Genomic DNA, 27877 nt, shown 5'->3' with positions numbered 1-27877 from the left:
TTTGATAATTATACCCGTGTATATATGCCCAAACATGATATAATCAATTATTTTGTGTTTGCCATTACAAGAATGATGGAACCATGATTATTTATTTATATACAACAATTGGAAATGGGGAATACACACACTATTTTCCCTCATTCTGAAGCTTAATTAACAACGACTTGTGCAGCTGCCAGCCTTGCGATAGGGACCCTGCCACGACAACACATAAAGAACAAAACCTTTTTCAGTAACAACCAACGATAACATTACACTACTGGTTCTTGAGTGGCATCTTTGCAAAAATAGTGTTCATGTTTCGGTAACAATAGCATTTTCCATTTTGGATTGAGCCAGCCACCTAACAGACAGTTTTGTACCTTATTTCCATTTCATATGATTCTCTTGGGATGGGAAGTGTGAGACACTTAGGTTGCGTTTAGTTGCGGAAAAATGAGCCGTTTTCCGGAAAAAATTTCCAAAAAAAATAAGAATTTTGAAGACGTGTTTAGTTCGTCTATTTTTCTAAATTTTTCACAGAACATGAAAATTTTCCGTTTTATAAAATTACAAAGAAGTTGGAAATTTTTGGAAAACCAATAATCATTGTTTTCTACATTTTTCTAATTCCAAAATTGTTCTAAAATATAAACACACACTCACTCTCACCTCTACCTACCCCCACCTTAACACCTCCAACCCACCACACCCCTACCTACCCACTCCCAAGCCCACACCCAAGCTCACTCACCCCCACAAACACACACATACCCCAACCTTCACCCACACCCACACCCCACAAACACACACCCACTCACACACACGCACAACCAAACACCCACACCCACCCCTACAAACACAAACACACATACACTCACACCCACAAACCCACACCCACACCCATCCCCCCCCCCCACACACACACACCCTCACACCCACCCCAGCCCACACCCCCACAAACACACCACCACCCTACCACCGCTACCGTTTTCTAAAAATGAAAACCGATAGAAATATGCACATCTGAACGCGTTTTCTAATTTTCGAAAACTAAAAATGAAAAATGAATAAGTTTTAACTAAATACGTTTTCTAAGTTTTCCAATGAAAACTGAAAACGAAAAATAAAAACTGAAAAGGGAAAACGAAAAATTAAAACTGTTTTTCCGTAACTAAACGCAACTTTAGGGGTTGGTGGAAGATAACCTTTTTTTCAAAAACATATAGCTACGGGTATCCCCACCAACTGGTCCCATAGTCAACAAGAGAAGATAGATCAAATTGTCTTTAATCCAAGAAAGGTGATACCCAATTTTTAACCTTAGACCTTACTTATGGATTCTCACTTTTGTATTGCTAGGGTAAGTATGTGGTGACAAACACAAACGCACAAACACACACACATACACAGACAAACCTGAATGGAGAGCAAGAGACATAATCTAGTCCAACCCCGTCGAAAAATGCAACAGAAGAAGGCTCTCCACCATGCTCTCCACATATGCCAACCTGTGTATCCATTGTTAGTAAAGCTAATTTCCATCATAACTGATAACACCACACAATGGTGTATATATATATATATATATATATATATATATATATATATATATATATATGTTACTTAGGAACCTATACTTACCTTTAAGTTAGGATTCGCTGCACGGCCCTTGTCGGTGGCCATCTTGATCAACTGACCCACCCCCTTTTGATCAAGAACCTATGAATAACACATGAACATTGTGTCAATAATATTTATCCAACAAATTGGTCCTAATCTATGTTTAAGACCGACTAGTTGCGTATGACATGACATATGAAAACAAGTTGTATTGTGTTTGACGTGAAGTGGACTGCAATTGAGACCGATATCAATAAGATAAAAAATTTGCATCTTTTTGGTCCACCCACAAAAATGGCATAGGGACTCGCTCCGGATCTATCTTCCATGCAAAAGACACAAACTCCCTCCTCATCCTCATCACTGGGAATGGCCCAATAAAGTTTGTCCAACTTGTAGCACTAAATTCCAATCTCGTGTAACAAATGTAGCCTTAATATACTAAGATTCATGTTACTGACCTCAAAGGGATCATTTTGTAGAATGCCTTTGGATAGATAAACTGGTAGAAACTTGCCAACATCATCTCTACTGTAGCCGAATGTCATTTGGGTGAGATCATTGGTTCCAAAAGAGAAAAACTCAGCTTCCTTAGCAATCTGCATGTTCAAAGTATAAGATAAGGTTGAGCACAATTTGGTTTAGCTTGGTTGTTGCCTAAAACCAACATGCTAAAACAAAGTTGGTTTTTGCCTATTACAACATTGTACTTTGAAAAATATACCAAATTAAAGCAATGTCCCCTCATAATTAATAACCAAGCAACCGTTGCAGTAAGTAAAAGAATTGAAACTATAATGCTATAACTGTGTATATTTTACAAAACGCATTGCATTATTAAGAAAAAAATGTAAATATACAGTGTTATAATAAAAGAAACGATAGTAGGATGTTGTATTAGACGAATATGTGGAAGTATGTTGCTATTTTCAGTATTTAACCCATTAATCAAATATACTTATACATAAAATGACATCATTTTAGGTTTTACAATTCAATTTGGTTCGGGTTTCTTTCGGGCCTTATAACAAAGAACCAAACCCTAGGCATTTCAAAAAGATAGTTTTTCAATTACGTTTTCTTTTTGTTTCCAGTTTTTGGTTTATTTTTGCATACACCTTAAAAAGTATGATTGATCTTATATACTAATCATACCTCATCTGCAATTAGAGCAGCTCGAGGTATCTCGATCATGGTGCCAACTTTATACTTCAATGACAATCCCATTTCAGCAAAAACCTTGCTTGCTACACCACGAATGACACTAATTTGATGTCTGAGTTCCTGGCATACAAAACACCAAGTAAAAAGCTAATCATCACATGCGTGGTTATATGATAGATTGATGAGTTGTGAAGAATATCATGCCTCAGGGGTTCCAACTAATGGAACCATGATCTCTGGGAGAACTGTGACGCCTTGGTTGCTCATAGTCACCCCAGCTTGAAAGATTGCACGAACTTGCATCTCCGTTAGCTCCGGATATGAAATTCCAAGCCTGAAATAGTACAACCAAATATTATACATGTAAACAGGCATAAATTAAAAAAAAAAAAAAAAAAACAGGCATAAATTTCAACAAAAATGTTTTTCGAGCAACTACTGAGCTGACCCATACTGCCCTCCCACAATAGCAACATGTGAGATGTAACTCATGTATGCATAAGACTATGTTTATTGTTAATCTTTCACAAACATGCACATGTGAGAAAAGATAGATAAATATTAAAACAAAGAAAAGAGAAATGACATGTTGTGAATGGTTTGGTGGCCAACCAATATTTTACCCTTTTTCACATTACAAGTGTCATATTCTCATTGGTTAGTTATAATTTATAATGAAAGTTACTTGGTTTTAAATTAAACTTTATATTATTTAGAAAAGAAAAACATATTACACCAAACTTGGTAATTCTTTTATCTATAAATAGAGAATTATACTTTCATATAATTTCATATGTGATACCAAAATTGGTAATTTCCCAGCCGGTTGTGACTCGTATGTCCAGCCAACGACTATGGATTCCTAACGAATCCATAAATTTATATTTTCCTTTTAGTTCGCTTTTAAAAAATATCATAATTTAATACTCGTATCGTGGAAAAAATTTATTTTTGTTATTGAACTCGTTGTTTGTTTTAATGTATGGTATTTTTTATATCTATTATTATCATTTTAGACTGTTAAATAGATTTTTACAGATTTTTTAGTGACATCTTGGGCTGGGTTAGGTCACTAATGAAGCAAAAAAATGGGAATTGGGTTGGGATTAAAGTAATGTGATGAATAGAAAGCACACCTGCAGCCTCTGAAACCAAGCATTGGGTTCACTTCAGATAAATTTTCGATCCTTGAATAAATTTGATCCTCTGTCATGCCAGTATCCTCAGTGAGTTCACTCACAATTTGTTGAAGATCACCTTCGGGTAAAAATTCATGGAGTGGAGGGTCCAAAAGGCGGATTGTCACTGGAAGTCCTGGAATATTTTGATGTAATCCAAGTATAAAACAAGGGCTTTTAAAATGAACTATATATGAAATGATTATTAGAATACTAAAAGATCATAAATCTACCATCCATTGCTCGGAAAATGCCCTCAAAGTCGGATCTTTGATAAGGCAGTAACAGGTCTAGTGCTGTTTTTCTTTGCTCAACAGTGACAGCCATAATCATCTTCCTTACAGCTTTTATCCTCTCATCGGACGCAAAGAACTGAAAATAATATAAATAATATGTCTATGATTATTATCTAGCAAAATTTCCATAAAACTTAAGCAAAAAGCAGTTGGAGTCCTACATCTGCTAGACATGGTCTCATCACTTCTATATATCTCTCTCATAAAGGGCAGTTTAGAGAAAAAATGAAGGACTCAACATATCTAACATGGTATCAGAGCCAACATTTAGAAAAACTTATCTCTCTCTCTCTCTCTCTCTCTCTCTCTCTCTCTCTCTCTCTCTTTAAGGGCTCTTTTGGAGAGAAATCATGGACTTTACATGTCTTAAATAGACAATAAACATAAATATAGATTATGGGATCTTAACAATAAGAAAGAGAAAAGATTACCATATGCTCGGTCCTACAAAGTCCGATTCCTTGAGCACCATTATTCCTTGCGGTTAAGGCATCATTAGGTGTGTCTGCATTTGCCATGACCTATTAAATTACCCAAAAAAGATGATAAGTTCAAAGACTTTATACCCATAAAATAACCCATTCAAAGATTCTTGTGATCTACAAGAGTTTTTGTTATAGTTGATACCTTGAGCCGTCTTACTTGATCTGCCCATGCCATGAATGTTTCTAGATCACTGCTCATAGCCGGTGGAGCCAGTGGCTGTTTACCCATTATAACTTCACCCGTGGAACCATTAAGTGAAATCCATTCACCTTCTTTTATCACCTTATCTCCAATCAAAAGAACCTATATGAAAACAACTTCATAAGACCTTGTTTTTTTTGCAGGACAAGACAACCTTGTATTGCGTTTGGTAGGCATTTGACTCATGAAACAAAAATTTTAATTTTTTTTCCTACCAAAAAAGGTGGGACATAGTCTGGCTCTCCATCTTTTGTTTGTGAAAAAGACCTGAATGGCCACCTCATCCTCATCAACAAAAATAGTCCTTGAAAGGTAGCCTAGTAAAAATGGCCTAATGTTGCGTGTCTTACACATGACACGCCTCATGAGGATAAGGAGCACATTTACGTCTTTTACACAAACGAGCGACTGCGAGCCAGTCCCCAGTCCCAGTCCCAGTCCCAGTCCCACCATTTTGGGTGGAACAAAAATTGAAATTTTTGTCCCATTGACATCCTTCCTTGTTCCAATCCAATGCACACCAAATGCAGAACGTTACCATGTCATGCCCGGCATGACAAATCGGGTCTAAAATAATGTACAAAAATTGTTTGTGATAGCATCAAATCTTATATAATTAATATATTTATCGGTGATTAGGGTTTAGGTCCAAGCCCCTTAGGGTTTAGGAATATATAGAAGATCCTAATGGCTAAACCCTAAGGGGCTTAGGCCTAAACCCTAATCACTAATAATATTAACCACTCAAAGTGTTGGTAATATTTCATAGAGATTAACCTTCATATCATCATTGACACGAATATCAGCACAACCAGAAACACAACATTTCCCCCATCCACGAGCTACCACCGCTGCGTGTGATGTCATTCCTCCTCTTGCTGTCAAGATCCCGGCCGCTGCGTGCATACCACCAACATCTTCTGGGCTTGTTTCTGTCCTTACCTTAATTCATAAAAATACAAATTCCTAAAATAATAATTATCCACTCTGATTTTGCAAAAGAAAGTAATCAATGAGCATATGATCATTCAATTATACCAAGATGGCATTCTTCCCTTGTGCATGCCATGTTTCAGCATCTTCAGCACTAAATACAACCTGCCCCACGGCTGCTCCAGGGGATGCTGGCAAACCTGTTGCCACCACTTGGTCTTTGTAACCAGATGCATTCTCAAACTAAACAGAAGATTCATAATTAGTGATACATAGAATGACATGCACATAAACATAATAAAAATTGATCAAATTGCTACTAGTTATAGAAAGAGACAATGTTAATAAAATAGTATCCAAGTCTAACCACTAGACTTTCAACTTTGTTTCACTGTTGTAAAACTTTTTGTCCTGCTTATTCTATTGATATGAAATTTTCTATTATTTTTGTTTTTAGTGATGTGGACATATGAAGTGGCAAAACTAGAAAACTACAATTTCATTTTCTAAGTTTTCAGAACTATTTTTCATCTTCATTTTTATTAATTACAGTTGACATTTTAATTATATTTATGTAAGTTTCAATATCCTAACAACGCAAAAAAAACACCGAAGCTTGATTACCATTTAATAAAATTGTTTCATTATTAGCAAAAAGTTGAGTCATGTCAATGAAAAGGACAAAATCTGATAGCAACGAAAACAATTAAAAAAATCATAATTATGGAACAAAATTGAAAGTTGAGTTGTAGAACAACTGTGGAACTTGGTTATCATTTAATGAAAATGTTTCATCCATATCATTAAAAAATTATTTATGTCAAAAAAAAAAAATACAAAATTTTATAATCGGATATCTCCTATAAAAATTCCTAAATAAATACTATGAAACTTGGTTACTATTTAGAAACATACCCTTTATATAAACTTTGAAACATGGTATAAAAATGCGTCTGAGTTTTTTACATTTTTAGCACAAATTATAATACGATACCTGTGGATGAAGAAGTTGGTCTAGATGTTGAGGCTCGACCCTCATAATTGCTGTTCGAGTATCAATTAGCTCTTCCTTCACCATTTCTACTGCAATTCTCACTGCGCCTTTACCAGTACGTTTCCCTGATCGGCATTGCAACATCCAAAGTCTGTTTTCTTGAACTGTGAATTCAATATCCTGGGTTCATAGCACCACAATTCTTGTAATTTTTCCCAAATTCAAAACATCCATTCGTTAAAAATATAAGAGATTTTGATAATTATTACCATCATATCTTTGTAATGTCGCTCTAAGATGTCACAGTTCTCCACAAGCTCTGTGTATGCTTCCGGCATGCAATCCTTCATGGTGTTCAAATCCTGAGGTGTTCTGATTCCAGCAACTACGTCTTCTCCCTGTTTAGAATCGCATAATCAGTTAACTTTCTGCAATCTGATTAAAGGTAAACACGATCCCTAATGACCCCACAGAGCAGTCCCACAGCTAACATGAGGTGATTCAGTATTGAATAATCTAGGGTTAAATGCAAAAAATAGCATCATAACTTTATATATTTGTTTATTATGGCATCTTACTACTATTTTGTCTTGTTGCAGCATTGTATTTTGAAAAATCTACCTAATGGATGGTAAATATTATTGCTAGTATAGGGTAGCTTTTTCAAAACATAATCTCCCCATGAGAAATAATTTAGAAGTACAATGGTATAATTGGGTAATATTTTCACAGAAAAACTGAAGATAAAATGTTGTATTAGAGAAATATGAAAGTAGGATGCTATAATAAACAAATGAGTGAAACTACATTGCTATTTTTTGCAATTATAGCAATGTCATCCCAATGTAACGCAATTTTCGTTGCTATAACTGGGTAGCTTTTTCAGCATATTATTGTGGTAAAAAGAAATAATGTGAAAGTACAATGTTATAACCGGGCACATTTTCAAAGTAAAGTGCTTTAATAAGAATAAAAAATGAAAATACAATGTTGCAATAGAAAAAGACGAGAGTAGTATGCTACAATAAACAAATAATTGAAAGTACGTTGCTATTTTTTGCATTTAGTCCTTCAAATCTATGAGAGCTTATTTAAGGATTCTCATAGAAAACATGTGGGACAACATTCAGCACTTTAAATAAATGGCAAAAATTGGGTTTTACCTGTGCATTGATTAAGAACTCTCCATATAGCTTCTTCTCGCCTGTGCTTGGGTTTCTGGTGAAGAGGACGCCAGTTCCTGAAGTGTTCCCCATGTTGCCAAACACCATGCATTGAATGTTAACTGCTGTCCCTTTCAATCCGGTAATCTGGTTAATACTCCTGTACTTGTTGGCCCTTGGACTGTCCCATGAATCGAAAACCGCGTTCACTGCCAGCTGTAGTTGTTTCTTCGGATCTACAGAAGAACAGAAACCATGTTAAATATGTGGAGTCCTAGATTTTCTTTCCAAAAGAGCCCTAAAGGACATACTCTCAACTTATATAGAGTAAGATGTGGATTCCTAAATTCTCTTTAATGGAGATTGTATAGACGCGTGTTGAGTGCCTAGAGGTGCTAGACTGTGGCTCTGATAACATGTTAAATATGTGCCGTTCTTGATTTGCTCCCCAGAAGAGCCAGGACACTATACAAATGTATGCATATTGCTACCAAACCAAATGTGTTTGGAGTTATTACAAATCTGAGATGATTTGGAATTCAAGAAAGCTAAATCACCCAGAAAGCCAACTAATGTTTCTGTAAAAGTGTTATTTTTCCAACAACCCTGGCCCACACCATCCCAATATGGTGATGTGGGATCTAAATCAGGTACACAGTATCCTGCTAGGCGGTTGGCATAAGACTCAAACCCTTGAACATTTTTGCAATTATAAAACTGAAAACTAAATAATTTTCTACTCTCATGACAAGGGGATTTTATACCTTCTGGAAACTTTTCACCCTTCGATTCAACATAAACATTCTTGTATTGCTCAACAAGATCTTTAAGATCAGCAGCAGTGAGATCGGTGTCGAGCTCAACCCCTTTTTCAGCTTTCAATTGTTCTAGTCTTTCATCAAATAAAGAGTGTGGGATACCCATTACCTTGAAAACCAATATAAACAAAGTTAAAAAAAATAATAATAATCAAGTTAGTAATCGATCAAGAAATGAAAGAAATACTTACGACATTGCCAAACATGTCTAAAAACCTTCTATATGAATCATATGCAAACCGTGCTCCACTTTTCCCAGCTAACCCAGCCACGACCTCATCATTAAGTCCAAGATTCAATACAGTGTCCATCATACCAGGCATCGATATCTGAATATTAACCAACACAATGTAAAGAAATACACGAAACACTATACACAAAAGAGTTGTTTGAACTTGCATAGAGGCTGCTTTCCTTGGACCTTTTTAACAACTTTAGTTGCTAAAAAATGCCTTGGTGCATGTTTATTTGTGAATTAAGTGACTTAATAAAGACATGACCTAAGTCTGTAAGATATATATATATATATATATATATATATATATATATATATATATATATATATATGTGTTTCACTTTTACTTAATACATAAAGACAGACGTAACGGATATATGCAAATGTTATAAAAAGATTGCAGAATATATGTATGTACCGCAGCACCGGAGCGGACTGAAAGGAGGAGAGGCTTGGAGGGGTCACCCAAAGACGCGCCCATTTCATTCTGGACATACTGCAATCCTTCCAATATTTCATCCCATAAACCAGGAGGCAGTTTTTTCCCATTTTGTTGATATTCATTACATGCTTCAGTTGAAATAGTGAGCCCTGGAGGGACCGATAGACCTATGCTTGCCATCTCTGCAAGATTTGCTCCCTTTCCTCCCAACTGCAATCAATCCAAATGTTTAATCAATGAGCTCACACCCATGATGTTCCTGTAAAAAGTTATTCTTCCAACAACCTCTGAGCTGACTCACACAGCCCAAAAGTAATGAGGTACACAGTGGTCTGCTAGGTGGTTGATATAAGAGTCCAGCAACCCCAAGGAGCCCGATCCACATTGGAAGTGAACTCCTACATTGTGGTTGCTAAGACTCGAACCATCGTTTGTTTATTCATAGATACCATCCTCGGACCAACTATGCTATGCTATGGGGCATTTTTAGAATATTCTAACCGCAAAATAGACAAAAATATTATATTATTTTAACGGGTTTTTAGTTGTATACAGTAGCGGATCTAGTGTATAACAAGGGGGGTGTATGGCCCCACTTAAAAATAGCTTCCATTGAAAATTTCAGCAAAAAACAAGTTTTTGTTATGTAATTCAACAATTGGCACCCAGTTAAGTTTTCTTTGACACCCATTCTGACTGAAAAAACCCAAGAAACACCAACAAAAGTTCATATTGTTTTTATTATTTTTCGTTATATTTACCCCTTTATATTTTGGCCCCTGTTTGTTTTGGTTCTGGATCCGCCACTGGTTGTATATGTCAACCAAAAAACTTATGAATCATTTTTTTTTTTAATTGCAAGCTATGGGATTCGAACTTGAGGCAACTTCATTTTGGAGCGCTTACATCCCAAGTGATCACCGCTATGGAATGTTTAATGGTGGTTATGAATCATTTTATAATGAATAAAATACAAAAAAGAAAAAAAAAAATGGGCATTTTGTGGTTTAACCACCAACAGTTTATTTATTTATTTTTCAATCAAACCATAAATGTTTTCGCATACTTTTCCATTTTAACCATTTTGAGCTTTATAGTATAGTAGGGTCACCCTTATATCATATCAGGTTTTAGAAATAATTTTACAAATTAACCATTTTGACCTATCATGTCACATCAAAATGGTCAAGTTGGCAAAATAACCGAAACTTTTATGGTTTGAATGGAAAAAATTAAGTAAAGAAGATTAAACCACAAAAATTGTCCAAAATATGATGGTTTTATGTGATTTGAACTTTTATAATGATATCAATTAATTTTCTCAAATTAACTTCTATGAATGATTATGATTCAAAGGCAAAGCGAATACCAAGTTGACATAAAAACCTATTAATTGCTTACCAAGGATTTCATGCCCTTGTTTCCCTCACTCCTTCCTTTACCGAAAGTGAAAACCCTCTGTGTAACCATTCACAAATGTTAGTTTCTCTGAAAAAATAAGTTACACAAACTTCTATTCAATATCAACCAAATCAATACGAAGTTGCAATATCTACTTTCAAAAATCAAGACTACATCATTGATTCCAATTGTGTCTGTAATTCTAATTCTACAAAGGTTAATGAAAAGGTTCAATACATAATCTTTCTTATAGCTTTCAAAAGTACGATAACAACAAGCCAAAATCAACAAAAGTTGGTAAGTATTATATTCTGATCAGCTTAAATGATATGTACAAATAATAAGAGATTTGGTGATTTTGACTATATAAAAGAAGAGAATGGACCTGAACCATGGTGTAATGCGATTGAAATGGAATAACAAGGAACTGTGTAGGCTTTTATGTAAGTAGATTGATGGATAGACACTAGTTACGTCATTGCTGCTATTTATAGAGTATGCATGGATTTGATCGCAGCTAAAATTGTCAAGTCACCGGCATTTAAAACAATAGGCCGCCTTCTCAGAAATAGAAAACTACAGTAATGGTCCTTCAACTATTTATCAACATACGGTTTTGGGAAAATTATTATTTTGTTATATTGACAATATAAATTTATGTTTCACGGTTTAATTAATTAGTTTTCAATATGCATGGGTGACATATATCCTTTTTAAATATTTTGTAATTTTGAATAACCAGCTGCATATATAATTTATATAATTCTATGTGGTAATTAAATTTCATTTTATCTTTTAAAAATTCAACACGGATTTTTATATTTGTTTTGTCAACTATTTTGTAATGACTAATATCATTAAAAAAACGTTATTTTTCTGATTAATCATCGACTTTATTTTTTATTTTTTGAAAATCTTTTTTTTTCTAAAATCAATTTCTAAAAAGATCTTGTAAGTTATTATTTTTTTCTCCGAAAAAACCCTAAACTTTCATATTCAACCTTTTAATTTTTCCAAACAAACCATCAATTTTATATTTTTTCTTCCAAAAAAACGCACATTTTTTTTCTAGAAAAATACTGTTAAAATTAGAGTTGTAAACGAACTAAACGTTCGGCGAACTGTTCATGAACTGTTCAGCGGGAAGTTCGTTTATGTTCGTTTATTTTAATAAATGAACGAACATGAAACATAAATTCTCGTTCGTTCAGTTAAACGAACGAACATATATAAACAATGATCTCGTTCGTGCAATTATATTCGTGAACGTTCGTTTATTTTGTTCGTTTATGTTCGTTCATTTAAGTTTCTTTTATGTTCATATATGTTCAATTGTATTTGATTACATTACTATATTATATGTTCGTTTATGTGCATATATGTTAGTTATCTTTATTTATCTATGTTCGTTTATGTTTATGTATGTTGGTTATGTTTATTTTCTACGTTTGTTTATGTTCGTTTAGCTTGTTCACAAACATAAACGAACGAACATGAATAATGTAAATTTTTAAACGAACGAACATGAACATGAAAATTTGTTCGTTTATTCGTTTGTGTTCTTTCATTTCTTCAGCTAACTTAAACGAACGAACATGAACATACATTTGTTCGTGTTCGTTCGGTTCATTTACAACCCTAGTTAAAATAGTTAAATCGAAAAAAAAATGTAACTTTTTTTCAATTGTTTTTGAGTTTTAATCCATCAAAAATATAATTATAAGGTACTTTATGATATTAACACCTTTAGTAAACCCATGTCGGCGGTGACTGACACTGCTATTATCTTTGAATTTGTTCATTTACATTATACATATACAGGAGCATCAGGGCAGCACGTTGATTTTGAAAGCTTTGTACGAAAATGAAAACTTTTGTTAGATATAGACGAACCTTGATATTTTATGGTTTGATTGCTATTTAGATTTGTTGAAGTAATTTAATTTCTTTTATTAGTCATCAAAATATTTCTGTTCAATTACATGTATATAATTTTTCTTTGTGCCCTTTATGAATAGGGACCTATATGGTCATATAGCACATCTTTTTTTTTTAGAACGGCAAATCTACACTATTCCTAAACTACTTCTAATATCAATTATGTCTCCAATGAGACTTGAACCCTCAACCTCTAGGAGGGAGGGCAACACCGGTTCATGTAGCACACCTTGTACATATCATATAGAACATTGATCCATCATAACTAAAGAGAGACTATTTCGTGATATTATGTTTGTTATATAGACAGCGATTCATCAAAAGTAACCACATCGAAAAAATTAAAAAAAAAAAAAAAGAGAAAAAAAAATAGATCGAAGTTTATTTATGTACCTAAGATCTTTTAAAGTATATTATTAGGACAACTTTATCTTTATTTATATAATATATTTTTTGTACCACTATTAAAATGTAAGTCCAAAATTAAGTTACTCCGTGTTTGAAAGAAAGAAAAGAGACTCTCTCGTATATATCATCAATTTGGACTCCGGACAAGATCAATAAATACCATGTCAATTATTCTATCTCATCCTTAAACTGCACTTACATTGTAAACAGCTACATGCAACAGACAGCGATACGTGAGCATCTTGGAATGCTAAAAAGATACTCATTTGTCTCTATTTGATCCGTGAAGTATTATTGGAGGGTTTTCTAAGACACTTGTGAATTGTATATCATACATATTAAAGTTACTGGTGGATAAAACATTTTACAAATCATATTTACTATTCTAAAAGGTTAAAATTTATTCTGATCATATATACAAGATATATGTCTTGCAATGTATAACATTGAGCTTTTAATTTCATACAAAGTCTAATAAGTTTTTCTAACCAATAATCAAATTCAGAATTTATTCTAATAAAAATAAAAGAAAAGAAAAAGAAAACTTGTGGCAAAATTTAATAGTTGATTACCTGGGCTCTGTCTAGACGTCTAGTGAATTCTTTATGAAAAATATTAACAAAAATAATTATATATTTATTGAGCATTTAAGTTAATAACCTATTTTTTACGGGAGTTACCAAAATGACCATGTCCGAATTATTACATTTCAGACCATTGCAATTTTGTATTGGAATGTATATTAATTGAGATGTGACATAAATAGTTTTGAAATATGTCATTTTGTATATATTTCAACCAAGCTCACACACGATAAACATCAGAAATAATAAGAACATGTCTAAAATACTAAGAATATATTTGGCATCTAGTATGTCGGATATGTAAATAATGTTACAAAATCAGCTAGAAAAACATATGTAGTGTTCTTTTAAAAGGATATGTTAAGAATGTACTCATGTAGTATTTCAGACTCCGAAATGATACATAGCGCTTGGAATCTAACAGGAAAATAAAAAATATAAAAAAAATAAAAAAAACTTACTTAAACCTAAGTAAATTTTAATACAAGTGCCTTAAAATGTGTCATTTAGTTAAAAACCGTCGATGGTTAACATTTCAGAGGTAGAGACAAAAGAAAAAAAAAAATCTAAGTGTTTGGTGAAACTTGAAAATTATTTTACAACATGAATGGTTTACCTCAAATTAGAAGGGCAAGTCACGCAAACCTTTGTTTATTGATCGTATATATGGTTTAAATTCTAAGAAAATGGGCTTTGTTGTTAACATCTATTGTTTCAGATTTTATATATATAATAATATCATCAAATGGATGTTATGGGATTCCATGGGCTCAATACAAGGGTCGACGGGGTAATTTTTACATTCTGGTGAGTTTTGACTTTGAAATTTGTTATATTTTTTTCATCTGTAGTAGAAATTTTTTATCTTTATGTAGTATAGTGAGAACTTATGATTTTTTTTAAGCAATGGACATTCTTAGAGTGAGTCTTTGACTTTTGAATTTGTTGACTTCCCAAATGAAGTGAGGCTTTTGTTCTTCAAGGGAGTATCCACTTTCTGCTTAATTTCTTCTATCTGTTTTCACTGTTTTGTGTATCCACACAATATTTACCTATTTACCCTTACCCCTCTTTGATGACAACTTTGATGCTTGTATCTGCTTCTTTTTTTCAGTTTTCAACTTGACATAAATAGCATATGATAGTGAAGTGTGGTGTTATCAAAATGATAAATTTTGACCAAAACTCATTTATTTATATGTTATATTGCAGACTGAAGAAATAGTGAGGCTATATGGGATATACAAATGCCTACTCTAAAATGAAGGAGTCAAACTTTTTGAAGGAGAGGGTAGAATTGTGAGCCCTAATGAAGTGGAAGTGATACAATTAGATGGAACTAAACTCTCCTATTCAGCAAAACACATACTCATAGCAACTAGCAGCAGGGCACATTGTCCAAATATCCCTGGACATGTAAAATTTTCTTACAAAATACAATGTCCTTGGGGGAGGGTGAAATGACCATTTTACCCTTTTTCACATCATATTGTTTGTGTGTGTGTTAATTTAGGAGTTGGCTATAACCCGAAATGAGGCTTTGAGCTTGGAAGAGCTACCAAAGCTTGTAGTTATACTTGGGGAAGGTGAGTTGACCATTTTACCATTTTACCCTTTTCATCTGTATTTTTAGTTTCTCAACTTCATGAGATGACTAAATTTTTATATATTGGATCAGGTATATTGTTGTTGAGTTTGCTTCAATTTGGCATGGGATGGGGTCCATTGTGAATATATGCTTCAGAAATGAACTTCCATTAAGGTTATATAGATAAAACTTTATGAATTCTTCCTGTTTGAATATTTGATTTTAGGGGAAAAAACAGAAAAAGCATGGCACTTTCACTTTTTATCAATTTAGCCATTGAACTATATTTTTCTTGTCAGTCTATACAAATATTTATAAAATAATTAATAGTTCAAGGTATAAAATCGATAAAATTGTGAATATACATTGTCTTTTTTTGTATTTTGCCCTTTATCAAAATTGGTAACCTGGAAAATTGGTTTTTTAAACTGTCAAAAGAAGAATAATGGTTTAATCATTACAAACATTAGTAAAGTGGAAAAATTAAATAAAATAGTGAAAGTAAATTGTGTTTTTCTGTATTTTTCCCTTGACATTTTCCAAAATTTTGATAAAAGTATTGTTGCAGGGGTTTTGATGATGAAATGAGAGCTCTTATTGCCATAAATCTTGAAGGAAGAGGCATAATTTTGCATCTACAAACAAATATAACACATGTTATTTGAATCTTTTTGTTCAATTAAATTAGTAATTATGTCACATTATTTTCGAGCATATTCCGGGAAATCAACAACTTACTTTTTGTTAACCAATATAAGTAATGCATATTATTTGTTACCAATAATAACAATGTATTTATCGCATATCCTAATTTTAGTTAGATTTGTTTTTAGAGAATGTCACTTTAGTAAATTATTAAAAAAAAGTGCTTAGGTCACTTTAACTAGGCGGCTTGAATGAAAAAAAAAAAACTTAAATGTCAACTAGAGAAAAAAACTTTATGTAGAGTACAAAATACATTTAGATAGAGATAAAATCTCTACATATTTTGAGAGTCCCTTATTTTTAAATTTCCTTTGGGTTGTCTTAATTAAGTTGAATTACATTGTGGTCTCAAAATATTTCCTTAACATGGCAAAGTGATTTGGACAACCGGAGTCTAAGATGGTATACAATCCTGTTTCGTTGGGAGTTCCATAAGAGAAATATATGGTGGGGTTCGGTAACTGTATAACATATTTTTTAAAACTACATCGAGCTAAACCTATAACAAAGTTGACTGTTTGATGTCAAGCTTGCTTTTCTTTAAACTTGATTTTGATACTCTCATGTTATGTGTATTTGTGTGTTGATAAGCAAGTTGAAAGTTGGTTGTTATACTTAGGTTTGTTCTTTTTATATCAAGTCCAAAGGTAAAGAAACATTTTAATTTGTATATGTGCTTTCCTAATTATAACATCCTACTTTTTGTATCTTTTGAAATTGAAAACCTTGGAAAGTATGTTGTTATTTCTTTTGTAATTGATTGGGTACGTCTTTTGTAATTTGTAACTGATTGTTTATATGGTTGCAAAATGCATATGTAAGACATTTAGACCACTATGTGGGTTTGATTAGTCATTATGATTTTGAGTCATGATTAGTATTTTTCTTTATCAACCGTGGATTCCACGGGTTTAAACCTAGTAATAACAATATATTTATATTTTTTATACATCATAACAACATATTAACAATTTTTTAATATAATAGTACTGTGTGTATATTTTTTTATTGGTAGTAACAATATTAACGAATAAAATATATTGCATACATTGAATATGTAAAATGTATAAGAAAAAAAATATAAATTTGTTGTCATTCTGAATATGTTTATACAATAAAATCATTACCCATATCGATATTGAAAATTAGTATTCTATGAGGTTTGTATTGTAATTACAAAAGTAAATTACATAAATAGTCCCGATGGTTTGGATAGCTTGCGTACTTCGTACCTAAATCTTTTCTTTTAATTAATTTGGATCATCCATATTCTTTGTTTTGACGTTTTGTTATGTGTTTCGTTCCTTCCATACCTAAAAATATTATATTACACTTATCACATATTTTTATATTTTTAATTTTTAATAATTTATATAAATATCTAAACAATTAATACAATCATTAGATCCCACCACCACACTATTTCCACCTTTCTCCCTCATCCTCTTGTTGTTTCCTTCACCCATCACCACACTCTACAATCCTTCCACCCCTCTTCTATTTCCCTCCCTTTTTTCTTCCATGACCTCTTATCATCTTCTCTACTAACACCACAACCCAATCACTTATAACTCTCGCTGGAAAAATAGATACCAAAAACCAAAAGCGTAGAACCAAATCAAATGAAAAACCAAAATTTGAAATACAAATGCAAGCCAAAACCTAAAACACAAATAAAGACCAAAAGTGATCTATTTCTACATATGAAAACCAAAATTGTAGAAATCGATCAGATTTTATAAGAACGAAAATCGATCAAGAAACATATCTAGAAATCTCTAAACCCAAAAAATCAAGAAACAACCCAACACTTGATCTCTTTCCTATCTATTTGTCTTTTTTCGATCTAATGTTTTCTTTCCATTTGTTCTTTCTATGTGTATGTTTGGTATTGTGATGATATGGTGTTCTAATGGCGGTAGGCAAGAGTTTAGGCGGAAAATTAAAGAATAGAGGAAGACTGATCAGCGGCAATCAGTTGACTAATAATCAAAACCAATGTTTTAAAAGACGTTTGAAGTTAGCTAGTCGGTAGACTGGGTCAAATGATAAATCAGCTAGGCGGGGATTAAACGGATACCCTAAATTGTTAATTTGTTGAATTTTATAAATTAAATATGACTAATATCATAATAAAGTTCATAAATATCACTAATATAATAACAAAATAGGTTAATATGATTAATATATTACTAATCATTCATCAAATATTTTTTTTTGCGAAAGAACTATTTCAAAGTGTTAAAATTTCATTGTTTGCTACTATTTCGTTCATTTTGTAGGCAAAGATAATCCTTCGCCGCCTTGTAGTCGGTCGGGTAGCACATAGGGATTAATCAAAGATTAATCGAACCTGGTCGTGATTTTCACAACACTGATAAAAAAATAGAATTAAAAACACTAATATCAAAACGTATTGACTAAATATGCATAGTAAAAAGCATAGTAACAACAACCTTGAGTGGAAATATACACTAAGATCAACATGAGAGACAAGTAGCATCAACACATGAAAATACATATAGGAGGAATAATACCCCCAACCACCTAACCCATGATTTGGTGAGAGGACCCAAAAATGATTACGTTGATTTGGGAGTGAGCATGAGAGGGGGAGAGAACTTATCATAGGCGGCAACGTCGTGGTGGTGGGTAAAACATAAGACACACAAGAAAGGGAGGTACGAGACAATTATAGTAACCATCGAAAGAAAAGGCAAAATAAGAAGACCATACAAATCTCCATAGAAATCGATTTTCAGCTTACCTTCAGAAAAAATTGAAATGAAGGGGAGGTAATACGTTCACATGAGAAAGATGAAGAGGGGTAAGGCAGTAAGGGCACAATGTGAATGTCATTTAGTAGATTAAATAATAATAAAAACTATCCAAAGATATTAGTAAGGTCAAATAGTCACTTTAACTCGATTAAGGGTCAAACTTTAAGCAAAATCAAATCAAACCTGAGAGAGCGTCAGAGTGAAACAAAAGATATTGGAGTGAAACTTATAAGTTACTCCAAACCTTAGGCACAATTTATGTAATTTACTCTAATTAATATATGTAACTAAATTAATTGTCTATTCTTACACCTAAATTTTAATTAAACAAATTTGATTGATAATTATAATTTGATTGGTTCAAAATGGATATTAATATAGTTTGGATAAAAGGTGGAGGAGTGTGACAAATCTATAAAAAACATGTAAGAAGACGATGAAGACATATGGGATATAAGAATTATGTGTAAGAAGATAATGGAGACACAAGGAATTAAAAAACTATAATATAGTAAAGAGATATTAATATCAAGAAATAAGAACATAAAGAACAAGAGATAGATAATAAGTTTTTTTTTTGTTAAAAAGAGAACTTAACACTTTGGTGCCTTACAAGTGAAATGAAAACCTTATTTTACACTTCAAGACTCATCTTTCAATAACAACCACACCTTATTGGAAATAAAACCATACATCTTGCCACACCAATAATTAAAATACATACATATGACATAAATGATGACATCATGCTAAAGTATAATCTATATATCTATATAATAGAGGTCACTTTCTTGGCAACATATTATTAGTTATGTGTACTTACCATTTCAACTTTAAAATAATTAATAACAAGTGAAGAGTTTTATTATGGTCACTAGGTGATAATTACCAAAGGGCCAATGGCCTAGCGGTATGGAGTGACCATCTCATATGAGAGGTCAGAGGTTCAAGTCTCGGTGGAGACATAGGTGGTTATTTAGGACTAGATTAGTTAGTTTGCCGTTTCAAAAAAAAACTAGGTGATAATTATTATATTTATTTGGTTAATATATATATATATATATATATATATATATATATATATATATATATATATATATATAGTTCATATGTGTAGATGAGATTGCTAGAGTCTAGTGCATAAGATGGAAAAAAAATATGATTTGAAAACACTCAAAAGTCTATGCTGTGGTGTATGTATACATATTGAATGAGAAAGAGGAAGATACAAATTTATATAAGCGGGATATACAAATTTTGTTTATACTATTGATATGAAAAATAAAATATGGTTACTTTTTCTATTATACCGCGTGGAATCCCCTATATTATATTTTTCTACACCAAATGAGATTTATTAAAAATGATCCACAATAATACGATATTCAAATATAAAATTTGTACTATTAGATATATGCTTTATTTTCACTGTAGTAGTTCATACACATTATTAAATATGTGGTTGATGTTGGTTATATTATCGTGTTGAACATGAGATTATGTTTTCTTGTTCGAGTTTTTGATGGAAATATTATTATTGCTGGGTAATATGCATTGTGGTGGTCTAGTTATAATTAGTTTCGTATTAAAATTATATCCAAAATTTATATGTTTATATATTATATATATTTTTTAACATATTATTTTTAATCCTTCGCAACATACATGTATAAATTTAGTAGTTGAAAGATCTATATGCCCAAGAGTCATTATAAAATGACATTGCTAGATAATATATAATCCTAAAGGGTCACACTAAGAACAACTTGATACAATTGATTATTTATTAGAAATTGATTTTAATAAATATTTAATAAACTCTTACAATTAATTTGAAATTATTTATTTCTTGAAAATAATAATTTTCATTAGCAAGTAAATGTCCCCCATGAAGTTTCGTCTACTGCTTAAGTATTTCTAACATGATAATAAACATGTTGATCTTGTTTATGCATTTGAAAATTCGTTCATGAAAAAAAAATCTTTAGAGTCTATGTTGAGGAACTAGATGAAAGATATGGAACTAATGCTTCTTCCGATTGTGTATCACCTCCCAATATAAATACATAAAATGTTTGGTAAATAACTCAGTCTGACATGTAATGACAAACATCTAATGATAAAGTGTAAAATATATCATCTTGTGATTATCCTAATACAAAAGTAGTTGCCCTTCAAAGATGTTCTCTATCTTTGAAGCCTATGTTCCAAATTAAAGGTTTCCCCTTCGAAACTCATAATTCAAGAAAAAAATGAATGCATGGTCGCAATTCTGACAAACATTTCACTTTTCAAAAGATTTCCTAAACAAAAAAGGCCTCAAGCTTTATTCCAAGCCCTCAATTAGATCGAACCAATTGATATCTCCAACCTTGAGTCCCTTTACTTACTAGATGATGAACCCAACCAAAGATGTCGTAATTTGCTCTTTTGCGTATCCGGATTCCTTATTGGATGATAATTGAGATTCAAATTATTACACTAATTAAAGAATGTTTATAGTAAGTCTTATCCATCATAACGACCGTTACCCAATCAACCATATAACACCAAATCCAATCCCTCACATCTTCTCATACCCAATTTCCTATACCATCACTAAAATAATACATCGGTACTCATAGTCCAACTAAATCAACCAATGCCCTTAGTTAAAGTCCATATTCTAAATAATATTTATGTGAAACCTATACTTGTTATAGGTTTCTTTTATACCAATTCTGCAGTATCCATCCTAGAACCTAAGGTCCCCCAAAAAAGCTTTTGGAAATAAACTTACTAGAAAGGTTTTCTACTAATAACTAGACTTTTTGTAATTGATAACATCAATATCCCAATAACCATCGGTCTTTTTCTTAGGTATGTATTTCGACATTGGTTTAGGGCCAACCTCCAAAGCCAAATACCTTTTTGTCGGTTTGATCTTCTTCTCAAGTTACTAGATATAAGATACCCACTAACATATTTCCTTTTTAAAGCTTTTTTAATTCATACAATCATGTTCTACACATATGCATTGTTGCAACCTTCACTATTGACATACTCAAACATAAGATCATACAACCATCTTATATGTACTCTTAGGCATAATTCCTAGGAAAGCACGTCTCACCTTTATTGTTAAATCTTCCATTTTATGTTTATCTCTCATTTAAGCAAAATGAAGATATTAACCCCACCAAAGGAAGGCACACATTAATGAATCCAAACCATTATCAACTTTCTGCTTAAGAGTGCACTAAATTAGTTGACCATGGTATCATTGAATTTTCCACATCTCCATGGGGATATGAATTATTCTATGTCAGTAAACATAATGAACAAGAATATAGAAAATTAAGATTGGTTATAAATTATCATCCTCCAAACCATTTTTAGCTACGATAAATTACCAGTTCAATAAAAAAAATCTTTGTTCCAATTCCTAGTTGATGCTAAAATTATGTCCAAATTTGATCTCTAATAAGGATTTTAGCTAATAGGAATTACTTTTGATGGCAACCTAAAAACAACATCTTATAACCCTAATAACATTAACAATGTAAGGTTATTGCTTTGGGCTAAAAATACCCCATTTGCTTTCCAAATGGAAATGATCAAAATTCTCTAACATGTTCTTGAAAATACATTTGTCTACATTGTTGAAATCTTACTATTTTCCTAGGACGAAAAGTATCACATAGAATTTTTTATTAAATTTTCATTCCTTGATACAAATGTACAATATCAAGCTCTCAGAAAAGAAGATGGAATATACCAGCCAAGGCCAGATGAACTACTTTTACAAAAAAAGAAATCATTCAATTCTTTAGTGTAGTTAATTACAGTTTAGATTGGTTGCCTAAGTTATCAACTTACATTGTTTGAATGTTCCCCATGCTAAAAAAGAATTCACTCACTTAGACAACAAAACAACCCACGGGGCACAACTGTTAGACAAAATAAAAAGTAGGTTGATATGATGCCTCCTTTGATTACCATTGTCACGGGATAAATTCTTTAGACTGACACTAGCAATATATATTAGGAAACAATGCTATTTGTCGAAAACTCGAGATCTGAAAGATCCATTTGTGGATAAAAAAATGGCACGCTTAAAGCATCCAAACAACATTATTACTTCACGTTTAAAGAGACTCTTGCAGTCAAAAGAGTAATATAAAATTTCCAATTCCATCTAATCGAATCTGATTTCCAAATAGATGTAGATAAGTCGTATGTTCCAATTCCATCTTTGGGAGAAAGTGTTATTATACCATATATCTATACAACACGGTCCGATAAGTATCTACCTATGTTGGAGTCCTTTTTCTATAAAGGCTCTTTTAGGAAGTTAATATGGACTCCACGTATATCTTACGATTATAGTGAGAAATATTATTTCCATGTTGATAGTACATGGCATACACATATATGCACATGTGTTTTTGCCATATTTAGATTAGGTTAAATATTATATTTCCATTTTATTGTGTATCGTTGATGAATTTCTAGTGTATTCGAAGCTTTTAACTCAAGCTTGTCTTCGTTAAATAGTTTTGTGATTCAATCCTATATAAAGTTTCCTTAAGCCTAATTATCATACCATCAATTTGAATTTAAGGGTATCTCATGGTCTTAAGTAACTTCTTTTCGTTACATTTATATCATTCATGTTTTATAAATCTCCTCAAAATCTTACAAATCTTACATGGAAATGTGACATTTTTCCTTACATTTATATCATTCATATTTTATAAATCTCGTCAAAATCTTACCAAAATTATTCAAGATGCTTCTTGACATCAACCGTTGCCAACCCGTATCATGTTAATTTTTTTAAATAATTTTTTATGTTTGATTTACGATCTATAGTTCTCTAAGGAAGAGCATCCTTCTTTGGAGTCTTCATAGCAGATGATACGTTGTTGTAAGACATCTCCATGGCTTCAAAATGAGTAACCTTTCTAGTATCACTTTCTTTGAAATTATTTTTTGCTAGATCTAAATGATCTTAATAACAATCGTTTAAATGGAGTAAAATTTTATAGTTTATAGTTTTCTCACAATAGTTTGTTTTAGAACGACATGTTAGTATATGTCTGAAATAGAGAACCCATGACCTTATTTTTAATAACTTCTTATTAGTCAAATGAGCTTATCTCACTTTTGATAGATTAAGAACAAGTACCCAAACAGAGATGTACCCTAGTCAGATAAAATCTAAACTCAAAAAGTTTATAGATTCTTAGGGAGGAGGGAGTTGTTCCCATTGAACCCATTGAACCCACTGCCACATCAGTTTTTCTCTTTGATTTTTCTTTATCTTTCCGAACCCGCAACACACGGAAATCCTATCTTTCTCAACCCACTCAACCCACTCAATTAAAAAAAAATACAAAATAATCAAGGTAAAATCTTAATTAGCAATAGAGTTACCGCCGGTACCACTCTCTCTTCGGCGGATTGTTTAATTGGTTTCACTAACCCACTTTATCCTCTCTCTCTCTACTTTCTCTCTCTCATTTTCTCTTGTACCATGTATTTTAAGACTTGTACCTTAGTTGTTTGGTATTTTTTTTAATTGAGTGGGTTTAGTGGGTTGAGAAAGATAAGGTTTCCGTGTGTTGTGAGTTCGGAAATATGAAGAAAAATCAAAGAAAAGCTGATGTGGCAGTGAGTTCAGTGGGTTTATTGGGAACGACTCCCTCCTTCCTTATGGTCTATTAAAGTTCTAGATATTACGTACACCTAGCGTCTTTACAGGTAATTTTACATTATTGTTTCTAGAGCATCCATTAAGGGTAAAATTTGGGAGATCCATAAATATAAGAATCGGCCCAAGAAATTCCCTAGCGTAGTGAAGTCCTATGCTTGATATTCTAAACTTTGATTGCATGCCCCATCACTAACTCAATTTGAATTTAAATTTATGCTATACATCCTTTATCATATTTACAATTTATACATTGCTTCCTTCCATTTAGCTTACTTTATTAAAAAATACAATAATAAAATAAATAAATAAATAAATCACACTATTAAAAAGATCCGGGGATACCTTAGAAATGAGCAAAAATATTGAATATCAATTATCAAACGTCTTTGGGATAATTAAATAAAATACCTACGCGTTCGATGTCTTTACGGTTTAAACCTATATTTTCAATTTTTTCCAAACAATTTTAAACCTTACTTAAGTTTTTCTATTTAGGTTGTTTGCAGTAAAACTTCCAGTAACACATAGCGTTTTTTTTTTCTCAAAATTACTCTTACATGCTCCTGAGTTTGCGAGAATGACTAAAGGTTTAAAAATATTTATTCTCGTGTGGTGTCGTTATATGACTATATTAACACATATGGCATGTAAACTCAACGTTTTCATGTCTCAAATGATTAAACTTGTGGGATTTTGACAATAAATAGATAACAAATTATTAAGACATATGTTAGTCTTTACTTCATAAAGTCGTCTACCAGCATGTTTCTAAGATATGTTGACGTGGAGTTAGGTTCAAAGTTGTGCCACGCTAAAGGAGCCATTGTTCACATTGATGGAACATTTGTTACACATCTCACAAGAAGGATATTGCCTTGGGTGACAACTGACAAGATTGTTCCACACCCAACACCAAATACAGTCAGTAGCGGAGCTAGCAGTAAGAAGTGGGGTGAATGCACCCCACTTGGAAGTGGATCTCATCCATTATATTACCAAAAGTATCCTTAAACATTTCTTCTTTTACTCCCCTCCATGGCACCCACTCTTACAAGAAAAAGTTCATTTTTGACATTTTTTTTGCCAAAAAAAAAAAAAAAAAAAACTAAAAATATCCCAAAATTTCAAAGTGTTATATTTTTATATTTTTTTTATATATATAATAGACTCCGTTAACTTCCATCCTGTATCCACCACTAAATACATTGGTGGTCACAATATATTTTATGTTCTTGCTAATTGCATTAGGAGGCCTATTGAAATAAGTTGTTAAGTTCTTAACTTGGACCATGTTTTAAGTGGCGCCATCAATCCTATAAGTAAGTTTATGGGCTATGATAATGTTGTTTTAACATTGTTTTAACTTGTGTTTTTGACATGTAGCCTTATAATACCCTTGAATTGTTTGATTTAAAGGATATCTTAGTAATTTAATATTTATTTTGAGAGAATGATGCATATTTAAACATTCAACGAATAAAATTACATAAATTGTTTGGCAGCCTCAAGATTGTACCACCTTAAAAAACATGGATAAAAAACTGTACCATGATCCCCATCTTGGCAAGAAATATCTCAATTAAAAATGTAGCAATATGTGGTGGTAATCATATATGATATATCATTATTGAGTTATATTTTCTGGCTTTCTGCCAATAAGATAAAGCATAGTAACTGAATTATATGGTGTCCTATTTTGTGTGTGTATATATATATATATATATATATATATATATATATATATATATATATATATATATATATATATATATATATATATATATATATATATATATATATATATTATGAAGTTTACACAAAATATATATGTTTGTTGTTATATATAGCTATATAATGATACCATGATAAAAAGAGAGAACGTGTTTCTGAACCTTTTGCCCAATCGCGAAAACTCAGATGAATGTGAGCTTTTTTTGAAGAAAAAAATTATGCATTATCGAAAGTTTACTTGCAAACCAGATAAATCAGCGTAATAGAAAACAGTTAGAAAATTTTTAGGTTTTTCTTGGAAAGCAAAATTGAAAATTTAAATCAAACTTGTGTGTCTTATAGGTAATTAATTACCTAACCTTTTTTTATTATAAATATCATATATATTTATACATTAATGAAACCAATTGATCAACATTGCATTTATTTTTGGTCTTAAAAATGTTTTATTTTTGTTTTATGTGATTTAGTATAACAAATTTGGAATAAATTAATAAATAAGTGGTGGCCTCGCAGGACTCATTTTGTCATTTATAAACATTTATATATATATATTTTTTTAAAATAGTCTCTTAACAATTGTACCCTGTATTTCCAATTTGGGGCAATATAAGAGCTAACATAACTACGTTCAACATGTCGATTCAATTCAGCATGGTATATTTCGAAATTATGATCCCAAAGTATAAGACCCATAAAAACCAAAGCCACAAACATGCATTCAAACACTTCAAATTTGCAAATTCGAAACCGATAATTAAAGCGTAAATTCATACATACCTTTTTGGTCGTCATCACCGGCGGAGACACCGGATTGAGAACGGCCCGCAGTGGAACTGATCCACCGACCTGTGACTCTGCTCTTCGCGCTATGCTGAGGTTCCCATGGCGAATCCACTGGAGAAAAGGACGTTGATGGTGGTGATCTAATACACGAAGAACACCGTTTTCACATCTCCGTCGTTGTTTTAAATTCGTTGGTGAGTATTCTTCATCGGCGGTGGACTTCAGTAGCAGTCCTTTCACAAACAATGAAGTCATCTTCTTCCCTTCCCCTTCCCCTGCTCAGATTTAGATGTGCTTATAATTACGCAACATCGGTAGATAACCCAGATCGAGTTCTTGATAAAGCAAATAATCAACAAATGAAGTCAAAACAATTAGTCAGAAAACGCGATCATGATACCTGCAGAATGGATCAGTGGCAAGTAGCAACAAGAGAGAAAGAAGGGAGATTGTCGGATCAAAGTCGGGTTTTTTTCTATTATTCGGTGAAGATATGAATCAATGAGTGGACCAAATTACGAGACATTATGGGCATTTGGGCGGTTAATGGAAATAATTGAAATTTGTAGGTTTGACCATCGTAGGATTCAAAGGGTTTACCTGTGAGATCATGTTGAAGCCTTCGTTTTCATGGAAGACGACAACAGTAGATGAATGGCGCCACTCAATTTGTCCCGGTGAAGGAAAAGTGCCGCCATGAAACATGATCGACCGTTCCAAAGGATTGGGAATGAGTGTACCAT

At 32.2% G+C, this 27877-nt stretch overlaps 1 protein-coding gene across 4 annotated transcripts; it reads right to left on the bottom strand.

Moving 5' to 3' along the window:
* PPDK (pyruvate orthophosphate dikinase) lies at nt 1-27862 on the bottom strand. 4 transcript variants are annotated; one of them, XM_079049099.1, is made up of 22 exons: nt 27735-27857; nt 27535-27609; nt 27129-27409; nt 10917-10973; nt 9492-9725; nt 9030-9167; nt 8785-8947; nt 8021-8256; nt 7127-7255; nt 6858-7037; nt 5969-6106; nt 5708-5872; nt 4871-5032; nt 4675-4764; nt 4181-4319; nt 3906-4083; nt 2974-3103; nt 2761-2889; nt 2067-2204; nt 1627-1704; nt 1402-1493; nt 1-198 (listed from the first exon to the last, which is right to left on the bottom strand). In XM_079049099.1, exons 3-22 carry the CDS (start codon nt 27387-27389, stop codon nt 153-155), a joined length of 2883 nt encoding a protein of 960 aa, XP_078905225.1. In that variant the 5' UTR covers nt 27390-27409; nt 27535-27609; nt 27735-27857; the 3' UTR covers nt 1-152. The 4 variants fall into 4 exon arrangements, with proteins under 4 accessions (XP_078905225.1, XP_078905226.1, XP_078905227.1 ...); XM_079049100.1 differs by lacking the exon at nt 27535-27609 and having other exon boundaries at nt 27735-27862; XM_079049101.1 differs by lacking the exon at nt 27535-27609 and having other exon boundaries at nt 27129-27469.
* Between the last annotated feature and the right edge of the window lie 15 nt (nt 27863-27877).

This window comes from Lactuca virosa, chromosome 5, assembly GCF_052849685.1.
Source record: "Lactuca virosa cultivar CGN04683 chromosome 5, Lactuca_virosa_CGN04683_v6, whole genome shotgun sequence".
NCBI lineage: Eukaryota > Viridiplantae > Streptophyta > Magnoliopsida > Asterales > Asteraceae > Lactuca > Lactuca virosa.
Note: the sequence above shows the minus strand (reverse complement) of the source record. Positions and strands in the feature narration are given on the sequence as shown.

Excerpts from the sequence above, each read along its gene's own strand:
- PPDK (XM_079049100.1), bottom strand. The coding sequence starts at position 27,389 with ATGACTTCATTGTTTGTGAAAGGACTGCTACTGAAGTCCACCGCCGAT. Across the intron at positions 10,974-27,128 it reads CGGTGATGACGACCAAAAAG|AGGGTTTTCACTTTCGGTAA; the intron begins GTATGTATGAAT and ends ATGGTTACACAG. Across the intron at positions 6,107-6,857 it reads ACCAACTTCTTCATCCACAG|TTTGAGAATGCATCTGGTTA; the intron begins GTATCGTATTAT and ends TCTTCTGTTTAG.